Source organism: Ammodytes marinus (assembly GCF_949987685.1).
Source record: "Ammodytes marinus genome assembly, chromosome: 3".
In the NCBI taxonomy this organism is placed as follows: Eukaryota; Metazoa; Chordata; class Actinopteri; order Uranoscopiformes; family Ammodytidae; genus Ammodytes; species Ammodytes marinus.
The window spans coordinates 26,762,222-26,784,562 of NC_137232.1; the positions used below are offsets into that span (position 1 = coordinate 26,762,222).

The 22,341-nt window shown below is 41.4% G+C and overlaps 1 protein-coding gene across 2 annotated transcripts in view; it reads right to left on the reverse strand.

Moving 5' to 3' along the window:
* gria4a (glutamate receptor, ionotropic, AMPA 4a) overlaps window positions 1-22,341 on the reverse strand; it is a gene marked incomplete at its 5' end in the record, with an annotated part of 106,773 nt that overhangs the window by 12,156 nt on the left and 72,276 nt on the right. For both annotated transcript variants that reach the window (XM_080054037.1, XM_080054036.1), the window contains 3 exons: window positions 4,281-4,528; window positions 9,899-10,097; window positions 22,092-22,252. In XM_080054037.1, the coding sequence (XP_079910163.1) occupies window positions 4,281-4,528; window positions 9,899-10,097; window positions 22,092-22,252 (608 nt within the window). The remainder of the gene's footprint in view (window positions 1-4,280; window positions 4,529-9,898; window positions 10,098-22,091; window positions 22,253-22,341) is intronic.

A 22,341-nucleotide genomic window follows, 5' to 3' on the forward strand; every position in this document is an offset into this window, starting at 1 on the left:
TTTCTTTCTTTCTTTCTTTCTTTCTTTCTTTCTTTCTTTCTTTCTGTCTTCAGATACTCATGTCACCTGTCCTTGCAGGTGAATTCTCTCTTCTGGCTGTCAATATGCCCCACCTGTTCGCAAAATCATTAATTCCCTCTGTGCCCAAACTTTTTAAACTCTTCATATGTTTTCTATTCTATTAATATTTTTCTTGACATGCCTTGTTGTCTTTGGAATGTTTTTTGTGCATATCACTTGTCTAGTATAGGGGTGTTAAAAAATATCGCTACACGTGAATATCGCGATATACGTATTTCGCTGCCACCGGTAAAATTGAATACTTTCTTTAAAAATGTTCTACCCATTTCTTGTATAAATACTTTTTTATTATTATTTTATTTTTAACTTAACCTCTCCTCTGTATCTCTCTGTTAATAGAACATGCTCCACAGTGAGTGTCAGATTGCTGGAAGTGTGTTAAACAGTTCCCTGCAGCCTGATGGTGCTATTGTCCTCTCCTGCGGCTCCCCTACCTTTCTACCATGTTCTGTGTGTGTGTGTGTGTATGTGTGTGTGTGTGTGTGTGTGTGTGTGTGTGTATGTGTGTGTGTGTGTGTGTGTGTGTGTGTGTGTATGTGTGTGTGTGCAGTTTCATACAGCACTCCTACTCACACGACTCACACCCCCGAAGGGACTGACAAAATTCAGGGACAAAGGGTGTTTATCAGAGAAGAGGTGCAATTGATAGTTTTTGCTATATTATCAGAAAAAAATCACTTGGTAAATCTATAAGTCTGATCATTGCCTTTACTTGCACTGCATTTGAAGAGCTGGATTAAAACAAACAAAAAAAAAGATTTTAAAAGCTGTTGCGCTGGGGAAATCTTCAACATCAAATCACTTGAGAGTCGGCTCCTAAACAAAAGGGAGCCATCCTGTTTATGATTCCCAGGTTTTTCTTGGTTGTCTTGAAATTAGATATATTTTTTTGTAACAACAAAGCAAGCATACCTTGTGAATGCTGTGCAGTTTAGCAGCCGACTCTTAGATCTCTGATGTCAGTGCTTCTCACTGGCACTTCACTACATCACCCAGAAACAGAAGACTTCAAAGAATCAATGATTTCAACTGTGTTACCTGACAATAATATGGTACTTCAGTGCAAAATTAAAGATGACAAAATGGATGCTACATCTTGGGACACTTTCAAATCTACGCAAGTTGGTTTTTGGTACTGGACTTGCATGAGCTGTAACCAGTGGCTGGCTGACCGGCAGGTAATTTAAACAGCTATATTAAGCTTCAGAAAGACAACCCAACAACACTTTGACATAAAAGCTACACTGGTAACACTTTATAATAAGGGTACATTAAATAACTGTTAGTTAATGCTTAATTGAGGCTTAATAAGTATTTACTAAGCATAACCTAACTGTTAATAAATGCTTAGTAAATGCTTAATACACATTAACTAAGCATTAACTAACTGTTAAGCTTAGTTTATGCTTACAAAGCATTAGTTAAGGAAGCATTAACAAACCATAAATAACTAAGCATTTACACTTACTTCATGCTAAATATGCATTAACTAACCATTAATAGCATTAACTTAGCATTAACTAACAGTTATTAATGTGACCTTATTGATACATTTTACCGGTAAATTGTTACAGTACCATAACCAACAACTCAGTCTTGCCCATTTCACTATTCCTGCTAACTGTTGCCACATCACGTGGCCCGTCCCTTCACTGTGATGTCCAGAAACACAGCTGCAGAAACTGAATGATTTTTTCAATTTATTCCCTGCGTGCCCTTTATAAATTCAGTTCATCCCATCTTTGCTTTTTAAACAGCTACACCTTGAAAAGACTTTCCTGTCGTTCTTTTCTCCTGGCACCACCCTCTGCTGAATACACTTTTGTTTGGGAGAAGCTGTAATCATCCGTCCTAATCTCTACAAAAAAAGGTCAGTGCAGTGGCTGCCTGCTTGTTTGTTAGTCCGCCCGTTTATCTGCACACCTGTCTGCTTATCTGGAAGTCCTATCTGATCTCAAAGTGTGTCGGGGAGACTGCAGGTAGGAGCTGGCTTTTGACTGAAAGGTTGTTAGTTCAGAACAAAGTGGCAAAGTAAAAACACTCTCCCCACACTAACCCTGTTCACTATTAACATGTATCTATTCTCATTTGTCATTGCTTGTTTTGCCAATGCTACTGTTGGAGTAGGGATAGTCAAGAGATTCAGAGAGAGACAGTGTTCTCTGGGGTGCTCTAATCTACAAGCAATGACTAATATCTCATCAACGCAAGAGGTATGGATGAAAACAATTCAAACATATATTTGTCAGTCAATGTAATAACAGTCACATATTGATATTCATATTAAAGATAGCTATACTTCACAGAAAGCATACATTCCTAGCATTCCTTTTAATTATCAGGGTATTCATTCTCCTCAACACACATCATCAAATCAAATCACGAGCTGTGCACCGAGAGAAGAGGCAGGCTCACCCGACGTGCACACTCCCGGCCACACGCATGCTTAAGGTTTCCGCTGATTGGGAGAAGCCAGAGACAACCGTGGATAGTCCCAGCAATGTTTTCTGGGTAGGGTGGGTGGCGAGGGGCCTTAACAAAAAGAAAAGGGGACCTATCCACCCACTGTCTGTCACTTTTCCCTCAAAAACGGAAAAACCTTTGTGTGAATAACAAGGGATAAAAACTACAGTGACTGGGCTTTTTTTGAGGGATGTGTTGTTGCCGCACACAAGGGAGAAGTTATAGGATGTGAGGCTGATGTGCTGTTTTGGGTTTTAGCCTTTTTCATAAAGGTGAGTCTGAAATGCTGACAGAGAGAGATGGAGGGAGAAAAGACACAGCCAAGTGCACCGGCTTTTTTGCTGAAGTTGGTCAATTAGTATTTTCCCCTTGGCGGGCGCTTGCACCGTAGTGAAGACAAAGTCTCCATATTGCCATCACATCACAGTCAGCTGAAAAATGCATTATGTGCTTTTGCTAGCAAACCCACCAGTGAAACCTTTCGGGACTGTTACTGCAGGCTCAAAGTTAACAAACCAGATTAACAAGTGTCTGCTGGGGGGAAAATCCAAAGAAAAGGGACCAACTTCATGACTTCATATTAAGTCAGTTTCTCATTCATTTTCCTCCAGCATATGCTCTCTTTCTTAAGGTTGTGCATTCCGTAAACAAAATGACTGATAACTCCATCTGCTTTAATGTGGTGTTGTCCAATTTCTGTGTTGTCCAATATTTAAAAAAAAGTGGTACAATTGAAGGCCTTTTTTATCTCTCATTTGTCATTCAATATGTTTTAGTGTGGGATCTTCTATTATGTTTAGCTTTCTAGTCCCCCCATTGGCCAGGCCCCTCTACTTCCTGTTTCTCACTTTTTGGGCTCCTGCTCGTCTATAAATTCCCCCCTTTGTGGCTCTGGATGAAGTGGCAGCAGTCTGAGGTATTGCCCCATCTCGCGGTCACATTCACGTCATTAATCTCTCCTACGATCATCATCATAACCATAATCATCATCATCATCATCATCATCATCATCATCATCATAATCATTACCATCATGAACCACACCATCTCTGAGGATGAAAGGAACAAAGAGACGAGAGACGACAGACAAATGGACAGAGTTACCTGCACGGTGGCCCTGTGGAGAAAAACGAGTGAGTGAAAGATGTGGGTATGAAGGGGTGGATGAAAGACAGCGACGGAGGACGCAGAAATGAAGCTAACGAGGCCCTGGGTATTGATAGTGAGATGAAGAAAAAAAAGAGCTGAAGAAAAATACAGCTGGAAAAAAAGAGACGACAGAAATAAAAGTTTAAGGGGAATAAACCAGAATAAGAAAAATAATAAATAAGGAATTAAGCCAAGAAAGTATGATGAAACACATAATCTGCATATTCAACACACTCATCTACTCTGTCGCTGCTGCTGGGTGAAAAAACCCTGCATCTTTACTTTCGGAGGTTATGATAAAAAAACAAGTAAACTCTACTAGTGCAACAATCTTAATCTATAGTAAATTTTAAACCCCTGCTACTCGTATAAACACAAAAATAAACAATATCCAAAATTCTCACATTTAACTCAATTTTGTTCGGGTAAATTTTTCACCCGACAGCAGTGAGAGGTGTCTTCTAAATGTAATATATATAAATATTTATAAAAAAGGCACAGCAGGGTAGGTGGAATATCGCAGCAATAGCACAGTATGCAGCGTTTTGCTACTACTGCCTTCCCTATTGTTACACTATTCCACCCACCTTAACTGTGAGCCTTTCGGCGTGGCGATCCCATATCCTTTGGAGTCGAGGTTGCCCCCCACTTTCATGGTGTCGCAGGGCTTGCGCTGCTCCGTGTACTCGTTCATGGTGGACTCCAGGAGGAAAGCGTACTTCCCCTTGGACTTGCGCACCCTGGCCACGCCCTCCGCCGTGGTTTTCAGGAAGACAGTGGGTTCTGCTGACTTCATATACGACCACATCTTCTCGTACACGGCTATTTTGGACCTCTGGGATTGAAGGAGACAAGAGAGCAGAGGTTAATTAGGAACCAAATGGCAGTCATTCCGTCTACACACGAGGCATTTGTTTTTCACACAGATGATGGTTTTCATAGAGGACTGCCAAAAGGGGAGAGGGGGACCAATGTCGGCCAGGCTGCTCACAAATTATTGCACTCGAGAGAGAAAAAAAAGATGGGACAGATGGAGAGGAAGAAAACCATGCCTGTTTAATTGCCTATATCTTTGACAGGTGTACTAGTAATGGCAAAAACAAAAAGTGTGGATTGGGTAAGGTCTCACACATGCTTAGAACACGAAGTTAGCTTCCAAGCACTTTGACTGAAATACACTTGTTTGACAGTTTGCACTTAAGTGACCCTGGGAAATTGGATTCAGGCAATTTGACAAAACTCTTGCTGCAGTAAGCTCGCAGGAGATATTTCAGACCTTTTCACTTCCTGTTGTTGGAAATGTACATTTATCACTTTAAATGATAAGGTTTTTGAGGTTAAATTCTTCATGATGTCTACCAAAACCCAGGTAAAAGATCAAAACCAACAACAACAAATGGATTATTTTAACAAGTATTGCCCGTGTATTAAAGTAGCTTATTCCTCTGTGCCAGCTCTGTTGTCCAACAACTATAAAGCACTCTGTTGAATTGAGGGCCAGGATCTTTTGTTACCCCCAACATTGAAACTGTAATTCATTTTGAGTCAGTCCTTCATAAACCGTCCTGCTGCTGTAAATAGCCGAACGTCTATTAATCCACAGCTGAAAATATTCCCCATCGAATGAACTATTAAATCCAATTTGGACCAGTTTTAAAACGTCTTCAATGACAATGAATGGGCTTGGGCTGCAAGCCAAAGACACGGTAGGGAACCTGGAAAGTCGTATGTGTTGAGAGTGTTATTCTCAGGTTTTTTTTACCCATAGAAAAATACAGAACAAATGGCAGCCTTTTTCATCCTTAACAATGGCATGTCAACACATGCATGTCTGTCATCTGCTGGTGGCACCCCTGATGCCCTTAGCCTCAGTAGATTTGATTATTCGAATCAAAAGGCCATTCATGCTCGATCTGAGACGTTAACTGCGTGCTGAGGATGGAAAAACAATCAGCACTATTCATGCTTTTGAATTCACGTGATTGCCTTTTACAATAGAAACTACAGTGGTACAGTACTGAGATTGGCTTGTACACAGCGTATTGGGACGTTCTTTGATATGTTATTACCGCATTTCATTTATGGCTCCAGCTTCTTAGGACATGGAGGAAACAGATTTTTCGCTCTTACAGTCCTTGAATAAAATGACACTGCTGATGGAGGGCTGTGTCTTCCATCCTTCATTTTGATCCTCCAGCACATAACGACATTTATAACCACATTTCAAACGTAACGCTACGTCTCCCCCCTGACAAGGCAAGCATCAATCTACTTTACATGACTTTATGAGTGAGGTGGTGGCATACTGATCTGGTTGTGCTGTTATGAATTTGCCCGCTGCAATCGGAAGAGCTTTTCAGAGGACGTCTCGTCTGCCTGTGATGCAATCGATTGTACTATGATGTGTATTATACGCCATGTGTGTATGTGCGTGCATGTCGGCGTTGTGTGTGTACACGCGCAGTTCTGTGCACCAGCCTACAGGGCCTATGAGTATATGGGATTTCATGTTTGTGTGGACTGTGTGTACTCAAGAGTGAAAATAACAAGCAGAGGAGTCAAACTGTCATCCCTCGCAAGCGTCCTGTTTCTTTCTTTTTCTCTTTCTCTCTCCCGGTGATAAAAGCGTTATTCTGTCCGCTCGGCAAAGCAACTAGCCACGGCCTCAGCAACTGAAACCTGTGCCTGGGGGAGATGGTGTGTTTGTGTGTGTGAGTGCGTACGTTACTAGTGCGTGACGGACACCTATCCCATAATAACGTCGCTCACATCCAAGAGAACCAGCAGGCCATCCATTCTACCCCACATCCTCTCTCTCTCTCTCTCTCTCTCTCTCTCTCTCTCTCTCTCTCTCTCCAGTTTCTCTTTAATATGTATTCCTCTGTCCACCAAAGTCACATAGATAAATACATTTAAAATCCTTTCCACCATCAGCTATTTTTACGCCTCCAGCCTGCCTCCTTGCTCAAGTTTAATCCATCTATCCATCCATCTTTCCCTTATTTCTCACATTAATATATCAACCGAACTCACTGGCAGCAAAATGTGTGCATGATACTGTATGTATGTGTGTGTTGCATGTGTGCACTGCGCATTTGTGCTTGTACCTTATGTTGTACCTGTTTCTGTGTGTGTGTGTGTGTGTGTGTGTGTGTCTGTGTGTGTATGTGTGTGTGTGTGTGTGTGTGTGTGTTTGTGTGTGGGAGGATGAGAGGGAAAGAGGGAGAGGCAGTGATGATGATGACTGTGCATGTACAGGGCAGAGTGTGTCCTCGGGGGGGAAGGATGTGTGTCAGTGCGGTGTGACTCTTTCCAGGTTCTTTAACAACCAGTGAGGCTGTGAAGTGGGGAAACACTGATGCTACAAGTCACATTCAGGGCTACCCTACCCTATGGAGAGCTCTTTGAAAAGTACATAGAAACACAGTGGCGCTATGTGTTGTAACCTATACATGCATACATATGTGGCGTAATAGTATGCAGAGTGCATGCTTATACATACACACAAAAGTGAACGTATATATACACACACACACACACACACACACAGCTAATTAATGGCGGTAGGCGAATCCCACCTCAGCTGTGGGAGAGTAAATTGCTTTTTCACCCTTCACAGATTTCTGCCCACTCGTTACATTGATGATGCCAAAAGCCGCTCACAGTAGCACACACTGTCTGCTACGACCTCCCCCCCTCCTCCTCTGCCCACTCTCCTCCCCCAAATGCAAACACTGGTATACGGTAAATTTATACAGTATACACACACACACACACACACACACACACACACACACACACACACACACACACACACACACACACACACACACACACACACACACACACACAATGCATTAGCGCACAAACAAGTGTGAATATTCCTGCAAAGCCTGACCATGTGATAAAGCAGGTTCGTTTTTTGTACGTGTTACGGCACTGGTCTGGTGTTTCGCCAGTGTCTGCAGAAAAAAATCTGTCTTCATCAGCACCGTGTGCATTTCTGTGCATATGTTTGTATGTGTTTGTCACCATTGTCTTTTATATGAAAAGGTTGGGTGGTCCTCCCTTAAAGAGAGACGTGACGCACATTGGCACATTTTTATTTACAAAGCCTTGACCGGGAAGCTTCCTCGTTATTTAACAGAAATGCTGCAAATTTCAGATGGGCTTTATCAGACCCGCTCCACTGACATGCTTATGCTTTATGTCCCACAAGCCCGGTCTGAGCTGGGAAAGACAGCTTTTAGCTTCAGTGCCCCCGACTCCTGGAATAACTTACAGCAACAAATTAAACTAAATACCTTCATATCTTTTAACCAATTTAAACAAACTATCTTAAATCTGCCAAACTCTACCTGTAACTGTTTTAATTAGACTATATTGTACTTTCACCCATTTAATTTTAATTGCTGCCACTCTTCACCACTATGTAAATGTTTCAATAGTTTTTTTTCTCTTCACCTGTTGTTGTGTATTTGATGTTTTTGCATTGAATATTGTTTATGTATTGTTGTTTTTCCTTTGAATTTGCTTTGAACTCGACATCATTGTAAATGAGGGTCACCCCTCAATTGGTCTCTCGAGGATAAATAAAAGTTAAATTAAATGAAAATGAAATGTATGTGTTTGCGACTACTTTCGTAATTGCAATACACTTGGGTGAATAAGGTCAATGGGTGAAGTCACTAAAGGTCCCCCTCTGGGCCACATCTGCCATCATTTTCTTACTCACCATTTTACGGTAACAGTTCCCTGTAAAATACTTCAGCCAAGTCCACTTCTACTTCACTGCGTCTTGTGGTAAATAAAGATTGTTCAATTGTATTCATGTTTAAGAATTTGTATTAAAATTGGTATAAAATCCCACGCTTGTCCTTTGTCTTTTAGTAGCCTAGTGAACTGAACCTTGGCGTCAACCTTGGCAAAGTTTAATACACACAATTCGCTTAATAGTGAAAGTCAGACAATTCAGCTCTGCTGTCACTTCCAAATAATTTAAGCTTCTCTAAATTCAAGATCAGGAGAAAGACATCCTCCCACCTGGGCTATTGTAAATCCTTTTAAACTGTCATTTGCCACTCACTTGTCCTTGCCCCAAAAACACTAAGAGCACATTTCTGCTGCTTGGCTTTTGTTCTGTTTCAATAAAAAAGCCACATTCTTCATATTAACTGCTTCCTACTGGCTGACAGTTTATTTCAGAAGCGACTTTAATAATGTGTTGCTTGCTTTTAAAGTTGAGCTCTTCTTACATTACCTAACCTCCCCCCCTCACACCATGTTTCCTTCCCCTTTACCATTCGGTGCCACAAGTGAGCAATAATGCAATAATGGATGGAGCTGAGGTGATGAATGCTGCAAAGCATAGTAGAATGGCGCTCTTCACCTCCAAGGGACACATAGGCGTGCACAATCAAATTTATATAGTGGCCATTTAGAAAGTAATAAAAAGCGAAGGAAATATGAAAACTGTCAACCATTTCTTAAAAAGTGCCCCGTGTTTGTCCAAATCCCAGTGTGTGTATCCTTCAGACCTAACAAATGTGTTGTTGGGTTAACTTGGTTTCTCGGTAAACAAAGCTTTTGCCACCTGCGATCCTTACACCCATGTTAACTAGCTTGCAATCTTCTTCTTCTTCTCCCCTCTTGCAAGCACATTGCTATGTTTATCGACTCATTACTGCCAAGACTGTCGATAAGTTCAAGAGCCAGACACCAAAGGGACTGGGAGTTGCATCTCTATGTACTCTTATGCGTGCACTGGTTTACAAACAAAATGGTGAGCGGCTCATAAATACATTGCTCCACTGCTTGCCTTTACCAGTGGTCAAAAAAAGCAGCAGGGGTTCCTTTTCAAACTTTTCAGGCAATTGTGGTAAACAATTTTGGATGCAATCTAGACAGTTTTATGGACATTTTGCCGCAAACATGTTATATCCTTGAAACCTATAGAGAAAGCTGGAATTTCAAATAAATTGTATGCACACAACTGGATGTGCAGTACTGGAAGGTTGAGTTATAAGTAGTACAAACGTCAAGACTAGCAGGGGGAAAATAAGACTTCTCCCCAGGTCCTTTGAGACATTATGGCTGTCATGAAGTCGTAGCTCAGTGACAAATGAACTCAACTGAAATATAGAAGAAGACTGTAAGATCTAAGGGAGTTAAGGCAAATGAGCAGAGTGTGTGTCGAGTCCCTTACCCTGAAGAACTCCTTGGTAGAGCCTGAGTCCAATGTCCCGTAAGCTATCTCCGTCTGTTTGGCCAAGTCCTCTGCACTCTCTATGGGGGAGACCATCCGCTCCACAGTGAGGAAAGCAGCCAGGTTGGCCGTGTAAGACGAGATAATGATGAGGGTGAAGAACCACCACACGCCTCCGACAATGCGTCCTGACAGAGACCTGATGGAGACAAGATGGACAGAATAGGAAGAGAGAAAAAAAGACAGAAGAATGAGATAAGATAAGATAAGATAATATGACATACTTTAAACACAATTAAACACACACTTGCCACAATGCACTTCACACACAGAGCATTACATAAATAACATAAATAACATAATGCATAAAAAGTGATTGAGTTCAGATGTGGGAAGATGTGGAGGGATTTAAAGGGAAAAGGCAGGAGTTAAGATAAAGGAGATAGAGGGGGAATAATTGTAGATGGGAAATGAGAAGAAGATGATGCAGAGTGAAGGTCGAAGGGATAAAAAGAACATAAAAGAAAGAGGAAAGAAGGGGACCAAATAAAGGTTAGCTCCACAGAGATATGCAAAACAACACACTCGTCACCGCTGTGTGCATGGCTGTGAAAATGACAGAGTAATTGTCTTTCAACCCTCGAACCAATTCAGAACTAACAATAACAAAGGCTACATGAAACAGATTGTAATCTGGGCGCTCCTCCATTTTCTCCCATCCTCATTCTCTCTATTCTCATTCGCTGTGTTTACTCACTCTTTATCTACCAATTGCGTGAGCACAAGCATCAAAGTAAGTGGCAATTCATTTTGTTTGCATGGGCTTGTTTTCACTGACTCAAAGGGGAAGAGAACAAGCAAGGGTGAATACATTAGGGAAAAGAAGAGAAAAGTGGGAGGAGGTAGCAAAAGGTTTCCTTTAAGCGCTGCAGTCAATTAAAATCCAAATAGCAACATATAATAGCCATGAGAAATGCTTACAGTTCCATAGTTAAGTATAAAAATGGAAAGTCTCCATCCTATTAACAGAGATGAGGAACAATATGTTTTTCTTTAGCATTCCCCTTCCCAGGCCAGGTGTGACCAAATCTAAGCTTAAAAAACACAGACATGTAATTCAAAGCAAAATGTATAGTGAATATGAACACCTTAATGAGATTTGTGTCCCTTAGTAAACCAATGATTTGACCAATCAAAGACAAGTTTTGTCGTGCTCATGTCCAGATGGATATGATTAAAATAAAAACAATTCTCAAATCTCTACATTTACTTTTATTTTGATTGATTTATCTAGCAATTAAACCTGCAATCACTGATCATTGTGGCCACTTGGGGGAAGCGCAAAACAACAATTTTCAACATTTATTGTTGAATGGCATGATACCAAACAAACATTATCATTCATTTGGAGTCTGCTTCTGGCCACTTGGTGAATTTTAATCTCTATTCAGTTCTCAGGGAAATCCTTTATTATTGTCTGCCTGTCTGAAAACAATTGTCACCTCTTGGAGCAACACCGCATTCTGCTGCTGTTGAAAAGCCAGCACACCTTTAATTCCCAAACACACACACACACACACACACACACACACACACACACACACACACACACACACACACACACACACACACACACACACACACACACACACACACACACACACACACACACACACACACACACACACACACACACACACACACACACACACACACACACACACAGTCTTGTACTATTAAGTGGAGGCAGTGTAAATTAATGTTATTCAACAAGGTTAGAGTTTGGATGGAAATAAAGTTATGTACTAAAAAAAGTGTCTTCCAAAAGCAATGGAAAAAGGGGGGCCAGACACTAAATGTATGCTAAAAACACTGATTTGAAAACATGAAATAATTATCACTGCTGTTGATGACAATGATGATATAAAACAATGATTGTAATGATAACAGCGGTGCTAAAGCCTGTCTTTTTGCTCAGAATAAAGAAGTTGACGACGGTGATAATCAAGTGAAGGGGAAATAGGTTGGTGAATATTTAGAAACTAATTTATAAAGGTTCAACAGGGTCTCCGACAGAGGCCAACAGGGGCGTGGGATCTGATTAGTTAGCTGGCAAACGAGCTGCGACAGCATTTTAATCTGACCTGATGGAGGGATTGTGTGATTTGGGTTGACATCAGCAGACAGAGAGAGGGGGCAAGGAAGCCAAGACAAAGCAAAAGATGAAGACAATATAAAGATGGAGAGAAGGTTCCAAAGCATATACTATATATTATAAAACGGGTGGCTTAAATCCAGCGATCTGATTGGTTCCTAACTGTTGTATAATGGGCGTATACATAACTGCGTTCCAATCAGTTTGCAGAGTAAGAGTTCCATATCACTTCGCGACTGAGGAAGTAACGCCGGTAGTTAAACATATATTAGGGTTAGGGGGAGATTAATAAATAGGGGGAGATTAAAATAAAGTGTTACTAGTATTCATAATTCCTAGAATGTATGTGTTATGATGTGGGAGATAAATGACAAACCAGGAGGAAGCCCACAACACAGCAAGAATGTACACTTACATATTGTCACAATACATCAAGTTTTTGCCATGAGAGGAAAGACTCTGTCATGACTCTTGTTACAGAGAGGAATCCTTTAAAGGAGAAGAAAGTGATATAGTCTTTTAAGATAGCTTCCCGTCAGTGAATGGCAGGCCCCTCTCCTCCCTCATCCCTCCCTCATCCCTACGTCAACACCACATGAAGGTCAGATAGTGCCTCGATGGAGAGCAGCAAGTCATCGTTCAAGGGCACAGAGACCTGCCTCTAAATATCACTTACTTCTCCTTTAACATCATATGGAAATCAGGGTTCTTGTTTTTATAACGTTTCAAAAATCAGACTCCTGCTGAAACACACAATTACTCTGAATTTCTTTAGTGCATGTTAACATATACTGTGTAAAGTTCTTTGTCAGCTCTTTTCTCGTGTTGATGTTGTCATCCCAAACCGAAAACAAAATGCTGCATTAATCAACACCAAACTGCTTTTCGAGCTGTATTTTGTTGAAAGTTATTTGCATGACGGATTAATTTCTTAGGTCCATCAATTTACCTGTAGCAGCAGATGAATGCATGCAGTGCATTTTTGTACTTAATTTATTTGGGAAAGTGACAAGCTAACATTAGACTCATACAGATCCATGAAATGAAATGAAAATGTTCACTCCTTCCATCCTATCAACTTAAGTTCAGGTAAAGTTTTAAGGGCAAACACTGATGACTAAATAAATCACAGTGTAAACAAAGCCAGTAGAGCTACCAAATCAGCAGGGGAGGCCATATTGAACATGGCTGATGGCAGTTTTTAATCTAAGACAGAACCTCTAAAATGGTTTTAGTGGCTTATGGGGCATGAAAGACAACATCAAATAGTTTGGTGGAGGACAACATGATTTACAACATGTCTATTTCTAAATGTGTTATCTTTGATTTATACAGTATGTGCGTGGGTTAATTGAACAGAGATGGGGGAGGTGCTCAACAGTGTTGGGCCCTGGAGCCAAGTTGGAGAACATGGAGATCGATGGATTATTCTTGAATCAGAGATACTTGTGTGTGTGTGTGTGAATGCATGCATGTGTACAAATGTGTGTGTCTCCTCATATGTTCACCTATATTTTTGTTGCTTTCAGATGCTTTGGATGAAAGGAAACTGTATAGCTCTGAACTCTTTGTGGGTCTGTCTATGTGTGTGTGTGTGTGTGTGTGTGTGTGTGTGTGTGTCAGTGCATTTCTGTGTGAGACATCCTTGATTCCTTTTGTGGCGTGTGCGAGTGTGAATGTGTGTGGAGCTGTGTCGCGTGTGTTGGTATGCAACAGGCGAATCATTCTATAGCGGCTCATGTATCATCTATGATAGCCAACAGATTGCCTTCCCAATCCTATGTGTGAAAGATTAATGGCATGCTGTTCCTCTTTTTCACACACACACACACACACACACACACACACACACACACACACACACACACACACACACACACACACACACACACACGCGCACACACACACACACACACACACACACACACACACACACACACACACACACACACACACACAAAGGGATCTGAGCTATACAGTTTCCTTTCATCCACTGCATCTGAATGAGAACACAGTTGTGGGCTGTTTGTGTGTGTGCGTGTGTGTGTTTGAGTGTGTGCGTGTGTGCGTGTGTGTATGTGGGCATGTGTTTTATTTTGTGGGAATGTGAGAACTAATGGAAGACAAAGAAGTTTCGCGCAGTTCAATCACCAACTTATTCCCTTCAGATAATTGTCTGTGGCTGCTTAAGAAGTAAGACAGTAATCACAATTAGCTTGGCAGACAAATCAGTTAATGCAATTGCTGTTTCAACAACAACAGCACACAAACACACACACACACACACACACACACCCACAGAAACACACGTCTGTACACAAACACATTATTGCACTCAAGTAGGTAGATGCTGACACATTCAAACACACACAACCACTCGTACAGACACTACAACATGCTGACACGTGTTACAAGTCCTGCATGTTGTCCAGTTTGTAACAGTTTTTGTAAATATGTACAGTATATGATTTTGAAAAAACAATATCCTTTGTGGCCAAATACATTATTGTGTTTCTTACTGAGTCTTATGGCTTTTTCAAATCTTTCTTCAAACAACAGTCAGTCACCCATTTGAATCTGTTTTCGCTTGCTCTAATTTTTCGTACTGGCTTCAACAAGCAACAAAGTCAGATCAAGTAGGTTTTTTCCAAAGCCACTGTCCGTATAATACAAATTTCCCTCTTTAAATTCCCACATACGTGTTTCTGTGCTAAACTGCAGTGGAAAGAAAGTATTTTTTTCAATTCTATTTAACACATGCCAAACATAATTCTTCAGGTACACTTTTGAATATATTTTTAAAAAGAACAAAGACAAATAATATTCCGAAGATCAAACCTATCCATGAACCACAATCATTATAACTCATATTATAAACCATTTAAATACCAATATACACATTTATAATAATAAATTAAACATACATTTTTACAAAACAACATGACATGACACAACATTAAGTTTTCCAACAAGTGGGCGATTATCAAAATGTTCTAAGAAACCTTAAGAAATAAAACTGTCAAACACATGTTGGACACACCAAACATCAGGGCTGGCATGCGTTCCATTTGATTATACAAATGGTGTGCTTGTTAAAAACGAATTTCCTTGTTTTTGAAGATATGCCAGCAGTATACAGGGGAAATGCAATACATTCTGCTGTTATCCGATTGGAGAGCAAAAGTGATGGTCATAATATGTAAACAAAAGGCTGCTCTTTTAAAAGTGTGTGTACATGAAAAAGGACACAAGTTGCAGACATAAATATCCTTTCATATTATTTTTCTTTTATCCTTCTCTTATACTATATGGATTACAAGTGTGAAATAACGGAAATCAACTGGTTGATTGAAACGTGCAGAGATGGAGGGCAGAATAAAGGGGCGTGAAGGCAAACAGACGCACATCGAATCAAATCTGATCAATAAGAATTAAGGATTAGGTGCAGCAGGCAGATAATGAAAAGCATAATGAAATACAATAATAACAGGGAGTATAAAGTCAAATTAGAAAAATGATTACACCCCCGGGGAGAGAGAAGATTATTTGCGAGATTCATAAAACCTATTACTGATGAAAAACATAAACACAGTCAGTCACTGGGTTCCAATCAGTGACCTTGAGACTATGTAGCAATTAGTCAGTGAGCTTCAGTGCTCCACTCTAGTTGGTTAGTCAAACCATTAGCTGGACACACACACACACACACACACACACACACACACACACACACACACACACACACACACACACACACACACACACACACACACACACACACACACACACACACAGACAGAGACACTCAGAGAAGAGAGCAGTAATTTCAGATACTTATTGACAAAGACAGGTCCAATCCCTCTGAGATGTTCACCGGTGATCAGTTTACCTCCTTCTCGCTCCCATGCACTTGCTTTTTGATCTTTCTCAATGCACACCCTGTCATTTTTTACTGCCATTTATTCATTTCCCGTTTGTTTTTCTTCACAATTCCTATCTCATCACCTTAGCTGTCCATCACTCTGTTGACACCCCTTCATGCGGTGACCGGAACCGATCGCCTACATTACAAACCCAAAAGCCTAGAAGAAAACAGGTGTGTGGTTCAAATGCCATCTCAAGGTCAACCTGACAACGCTTGTGAGCGTGTGCAAATGCCTCGGTGTCTGGTGCCAGCCATTACCGTCTGCTTGCCTGGAAATTCGAGGTGTGTGAAAAAGTCTAACATTTATCATGAGCACGCACACAGGCCACCACACAAGCGTGCTGGAATCTCTAGTTATGAAAATGTGTGAAGTGACCATGAATATAGATAGATAGATAGATAGATAGATAGATAGATAGATAGATAGATAGATAGATAGATAGATAGATAGATAGATAGATAGATAGATAGAAAGATAGATAGATAGATAAAGAGAGTGTGAGAGAGTTAAATCCGCGTGTGTGTTATACTGTGTCTCCCAGACTGCAGAGATGACTGCAGCAGGAAGAGAGGGACCCACACTGAATACCAATAGACCTACTATGGCAGCTCAATACACAATAGACAACACAGGCTGTCTCACACACACTCACACACACACACACACACACACACACACACACACACACACACACACACACACACACACACACACACACACACACACACACACACACACACACACACACACACACACACACACACACACACACACACACACACACACACACACACACACACACACACACACACACGCTCACAAACACGGTGCATAAAGTCAAACGACCGGTGTGTAACACATGGACCAGTTGACCGACAGATGCTCATAAAGGTTATAAGGCGACATATAAAACAAGCCATAGGAGATGTTGACTTGAGAGAGAAAAATACACATACACTGTAAATAGAAGACAGACTGCACACACACACACACACACACACACACACACACACACACACACACACACACACACACACACACACACACACACACACACACACACACGCACACGCACACACACAGAACTCAGAAAAAAACAAAACATATACTGTATAATAGAGGGAAAGGCATTTGACCAGTCTGTAAGAAAATCCCTCCCTGTAGAGGCTGCCTCCTCTCGTTTATTCCCATCTCCACAGTAAATGTCAACCTCAATACACTGATCCCCACTAGACGCAGACAATGCAAGTGGCGGGAAGGAGAGAAACGGACAAAACCAGCGCAACAGCAGAACATCCACATGCTCGGGGCAGATTTATGGAAGATGGAAAAAGTAATGTTTATTATGTGAAGGAAATCACCGCTCCCTCAGTTTGTTTATCGTACGATTCCACCCATCACGTAGCCAGCACCAAACAGGATTATCTTTTCCCTTTTCCCTTGGGGAAAGAATTATCATCATCAATCTACAGTATTTTAATTTTCTTCAGAAAATTTAAGATAAGGCGGTGATGAAAAACTACCCAAGTCATCAGCCCATCGTCCTGGACTAATATATAATAAAGTACACACACAAAGGGGCTTTTAACTTTTAACACCCGTTACATTGAATTCCTCACCATTCCCACCTTGCAGAGAACTGTAAAGGAATTGACTCAAACACTGATGCATAGAGAAACTATAGCTGACACACATTCCTATGGAAAAGGTCACGTGCCTTATTGGCCTATAAGTAAATCTACCACACAGAAGAGTGTTATGCTCTATTCTCATATGTGTTGTTCATAGATATTGCTATGCAGCTCAGAGGCCGGGTGGGAGCTGAGAGAGTCAACAAGTGAACGTGTCATGTTATATCTCTCACGAGGCAATATGTGAAGCATATCTTTGTCTTTGTTGCAGCTGTGGCACATTGCTGCTTTCGGTTGTGACCATTCTTTCTTTGCCTGCCTGCAAAGGTGAACAAAGGAACGGGAGATTAAAGGAAATTTACCGAAAGGATGGAAAGATGATATGACGATATGAAGTGATGGTATGGATGACACCATGTACTCTTCTGAGGACGTGATTTAGAGTTTCTGCAGGGCACGTAGCCAAAGTAGAGACTCATCCATCACATGCTTTTATGGCAACACGTCTTGCCTTCGGGCTTATTTCATTTCTTTCGCCGATGAATCAAATGGAACAGGTTGATGTAAGTACTTGACTATTATCTCTTTACACTTTTTCTACCGGGGTTCTTTGCATTATCATAAATTACTCAGGTATCTCCGTCTGTCAGTTTATGTGAAACGGTTACATGAATAAAAGCAATTGTAATCGTTTGACGTCGTCTGAGCGCGTCAGTCGGAGCCTAATCAGCCATACACTTAAGAACACACACACACACACACACACACACACACACACACACACACACACACACACACACACACACACACACACACACACACACACACACACACACAGATTATAAAGTGACTCACTCCAATCAGCGGCCACAGGTGAACGCTGGTGCGGGGGTGAGCCTGCTTTAACGCTATAAGCATATAAGCAGCCTGATGATGGCCGTGATGGAGCGCTTGGTGTGCTCACAGCCAGCGCTGCAGCAGTTCAGCAGCTTAGGCGGAACAAAGAGAGAGCCGAGCGTGACAGATTAAAAAGACAAATGTGCCGGCTGGCTATGTGTTGTAAAGAGTGGAGTGTGTAATATGAGAGTGTGGCGAAAGCGTCACTCTATAAGTGTTTTGTTTGTGTTTACGTCGGAACCATTTAAAAAACCGCTGACAAGGGTGTGTTGCACATAGGCAGGAAGAAGCTTTAGTCGTGTCTGATCCAGAGGGTTATTATTACTAATGACAATGATGTTTATTATAATTATTAACCAAGTAGTTACCCACAAACACTGCAGCACTACATTATCATAGAAGGCCTTTGGGGTTTATATCCATCAAACAAAGTGCTTTTTTTAATGGTTCAACAGTGTCTAAAGGCCCCCTACCTCCACACATATCCAACATCAGATCGTACGTAGCTTTGGAAGCCCACAATCTAGCTATTATATGTTGGGTAATGCCCAGTTGTGTGACTCATTTGTCACCACAGCGGCAGCCTTTTCAATCCATGTGTGGCCAATCCATGTGTGTGCCTTCAGACGTGGATGACATTTTGTAAACACTGGATCCTTTCAACCTCACCAAAGTGTTTTTCTTGACTATATGATGCTGCCTCTGCTACCCCACCACTGAGAACAAAGTCAAATCAAGCAATTATTGTTTTTTTTGTCCACTTAAGGACAACGCAAACAAGTTGTGAACAAACTTTGATAAATCTACCCTTTTTAAGTTGATATAGAAAACAAAAGTCTTTCATTTATACATCCAGTAGTCAATTTGGAGTTGTGTTTTGTGGCAAACATAAGTACATAACATTTTCTCACCTTGCTTCAGCTCAGTTTCTTAGTATCTACCAACTCCTGAGGGGAAATATCAGGCTCTTTAGCCGCTATGTCAAGCTGCTATGACTTGCTAAGTCAAGTCAACACAAATAACAATTCAGGGGCTCAGTGGGCTTTGCAATCTGTACAGCGTGTGACATACTCTGTCCTTAGACCATTGATTCGGATAAGGAAAGAAAAACCTACCCAATCAATCTCCCTGATCGCCCCGGGAGCAGAGCCACACTGCTATATACAGCTGTTGCACCAATCTGGCAATAAAGAGCTGCCTTTTACGGGGGAAAGACTTAAGTTCACATTCAATCATCTTATCTTGTGTGAAAAGTCCAGCAAATAAAATGAAAGAAAGGAGTTAAAAAAGGATATAAGTGACAGATTTTTCATCCTACAAATATGATTTGGCATTTAGGGCGGCAGTAATCCTAGCCTATAAGAGGAGCTGTGCTGTGGCAGGGGGGATTTATATGATGGACACTGGCTTCATGTTAAGTATCATATTATCGCTAGGACAGCTGTACGTAGGCCTGTGCGCACACATCTGTAAGTCCTGCAAGTGATGGAAAGGTCTGCAAGTGTGTCTTTCATTGTTGTCAATCTGCTCTCTGGGTGTTCTATCTGCATTTCAGTGTGTGCGTAAGCAGTGTCAGTGTGTTAAGTGTCCGTGTATTCATGGGAACTATACCTGTGTGTGTGTGTGTGTGTGTGTGTGTATGTGTGTATGTGTGCACTTTCAGCTGGTGTGAGTGTTTTCCATTTTCTGTGTTTGGGGGCTAGAATTGGCCTGTCAGTCACAGTAAAGAGGGGAGGAGTGGGAGACGACAGGTGTCGGGAAGCGGGCGAGAGTGGAGAGGAGAGAGAGCATGAAAGAGATGGATGAAAGAGCGAAAGAGAAGGGCAGAGGAGCAATCGAGGAGGGGGAGGAAAGTCAAGTTTGGGCAGCCGATGTAAAACTTTTTGTTCTTTTCCCAAAAGTCAAATGCTAATGGGAAAGAGACTGTAGAAATGTTTCAGATATACTTGGTTTCAAAGCTAAATAAATACATTATATATTTTTTTCCCATCTTATCTAATTGTATCCTTGGGTCAAGAGAAATGTAATTTCGATTCTTCTGTATGTCTGGCCCATATTTTAGAAATTGACAACAAAGCTGACTTTGACTTTGATTAAAGTCATTGAGATAAGATAAGATAACAGCTATGTCACTCAGTGCGTTTACATGCAGACTTATAATCGGATAACTAAACGAATAAGACCTCAACAGGACTTTTAAACTGCATGTAAACACCTTTATCCGATCTACTTCGGACACAAATCGGCACAATAACGGACAAGAGAAGTCGGATAAGAACACCTAGATAATTTGTTCATTGTCGGCTTTCTCTCTGCATGTATACAGGGATCGGACATCGCATATCGGACTTCTTGTTGTGTGCCTGCGCGTGATAGGCTACACCATGGGTTATTGACCGAAGAGAACCGGACGTGGCTCTAAAACCACTTGTTGAAAGCATGGTTGAAAGGGCTACAGCGCCACCTAGCATAGTGGAGACAGCCATGCATCGGACATTTATCCGATTTCTGAAAGGCCATGTATACTCAGACAAATGACACGGTCCGTTCGAGTGTCTTGTTCGATATATGTGATAATCCAATCTAGTTGTGCCATGGAAACGCACTGACTGACGTGTTGTTTAAGAGCCTCGACATGAATTATTTAAGGAAGGGCTTCTGGGGTTAAAGTAACAACAGTTTTTTTAGGACGCAAAGGAAGCTGGAGTCTACAATGAGTCTGTTTATCATTTTAACATGTTGGAGCAAACATCACAGTAATGACTGCTTTTTCACTAAGAGTGTCACCAAAGTCAACAAAAAAAGAATCAATCAAAATAAGAACATTCTCATGTTAGGGACACATAATAAAAGAAGCCATTATAGTGCCAGTTAAGTGTGAAAGTGAAAAGTGTCCATTCACATACTTGTCACCAGTTATAAATACACTCTCAAGCACGCACACATTTTTGCTCAACCACTCACACCTTTTTCTTCTTTCAGCCCGTCGTCGTCTATCACTTCTTTCTATCTGCCGCGTCCACTTTGCTTAGATTAGCTCCCTAAAGGTCTTGAGGATGACGGCCATGAATATTTTACTAAACTGCATTCTCAGGTTATCAATAATAAAATGCCATATTCTTATAAATATTCTAAAAATACAGCCGGACCCGGCCTCTTCAGTGGTTCATGAAAAATTCATGCACCTCTAGCACACTGCTAAATCTCCCACCATAGTAGCAGCACACCCATGCGGACATGACTGCTAGGACTATATGCAGGTGTTTTTCTTTTTTTAACTTTGGTGTTTTTTATTCTTGAGCTTCTGTGACATGCTGTCTTGTGGGAAGCAGTGCAGTTTAAGTGAAAGCAAGAAAAAGTGCTAAGAGAGGTCATTCACATTGACAACAGACTGAAACACCACCACAGCAAAATACTCAAGCAGTTAGACGGACAGACACGCAACACTATCCTCCCCAGACACACTCATACGAACACATCCTGTGCGCGGACTCAATTGCTAGTCAGACGCACACACACACACACACACATACACAAAATGCACTCTGTTTGTCTCACACTCATGCCATTTCCCCAGCCCTCACCGTGGCGAGATGTCGCAGCCCTGTTGCATGAAGGCTCCCAGTGAGAACCACAGGGAGTTGAAGATACCAAACTCATTGGGAGGTTGGTCTGTGGGGCCGGGCTCAGTGGCGCCCTCCTCTGGTTCCTCTGCATGCCACTCATATGGGCTGAAGCGACTCACCTGAGACACAATGAAAAGTGGAAGAAATCATTCGGAGAGGTCTCTAAATGAAGAAAGAACAGTGCAGGCACATCACAGCAACACATACA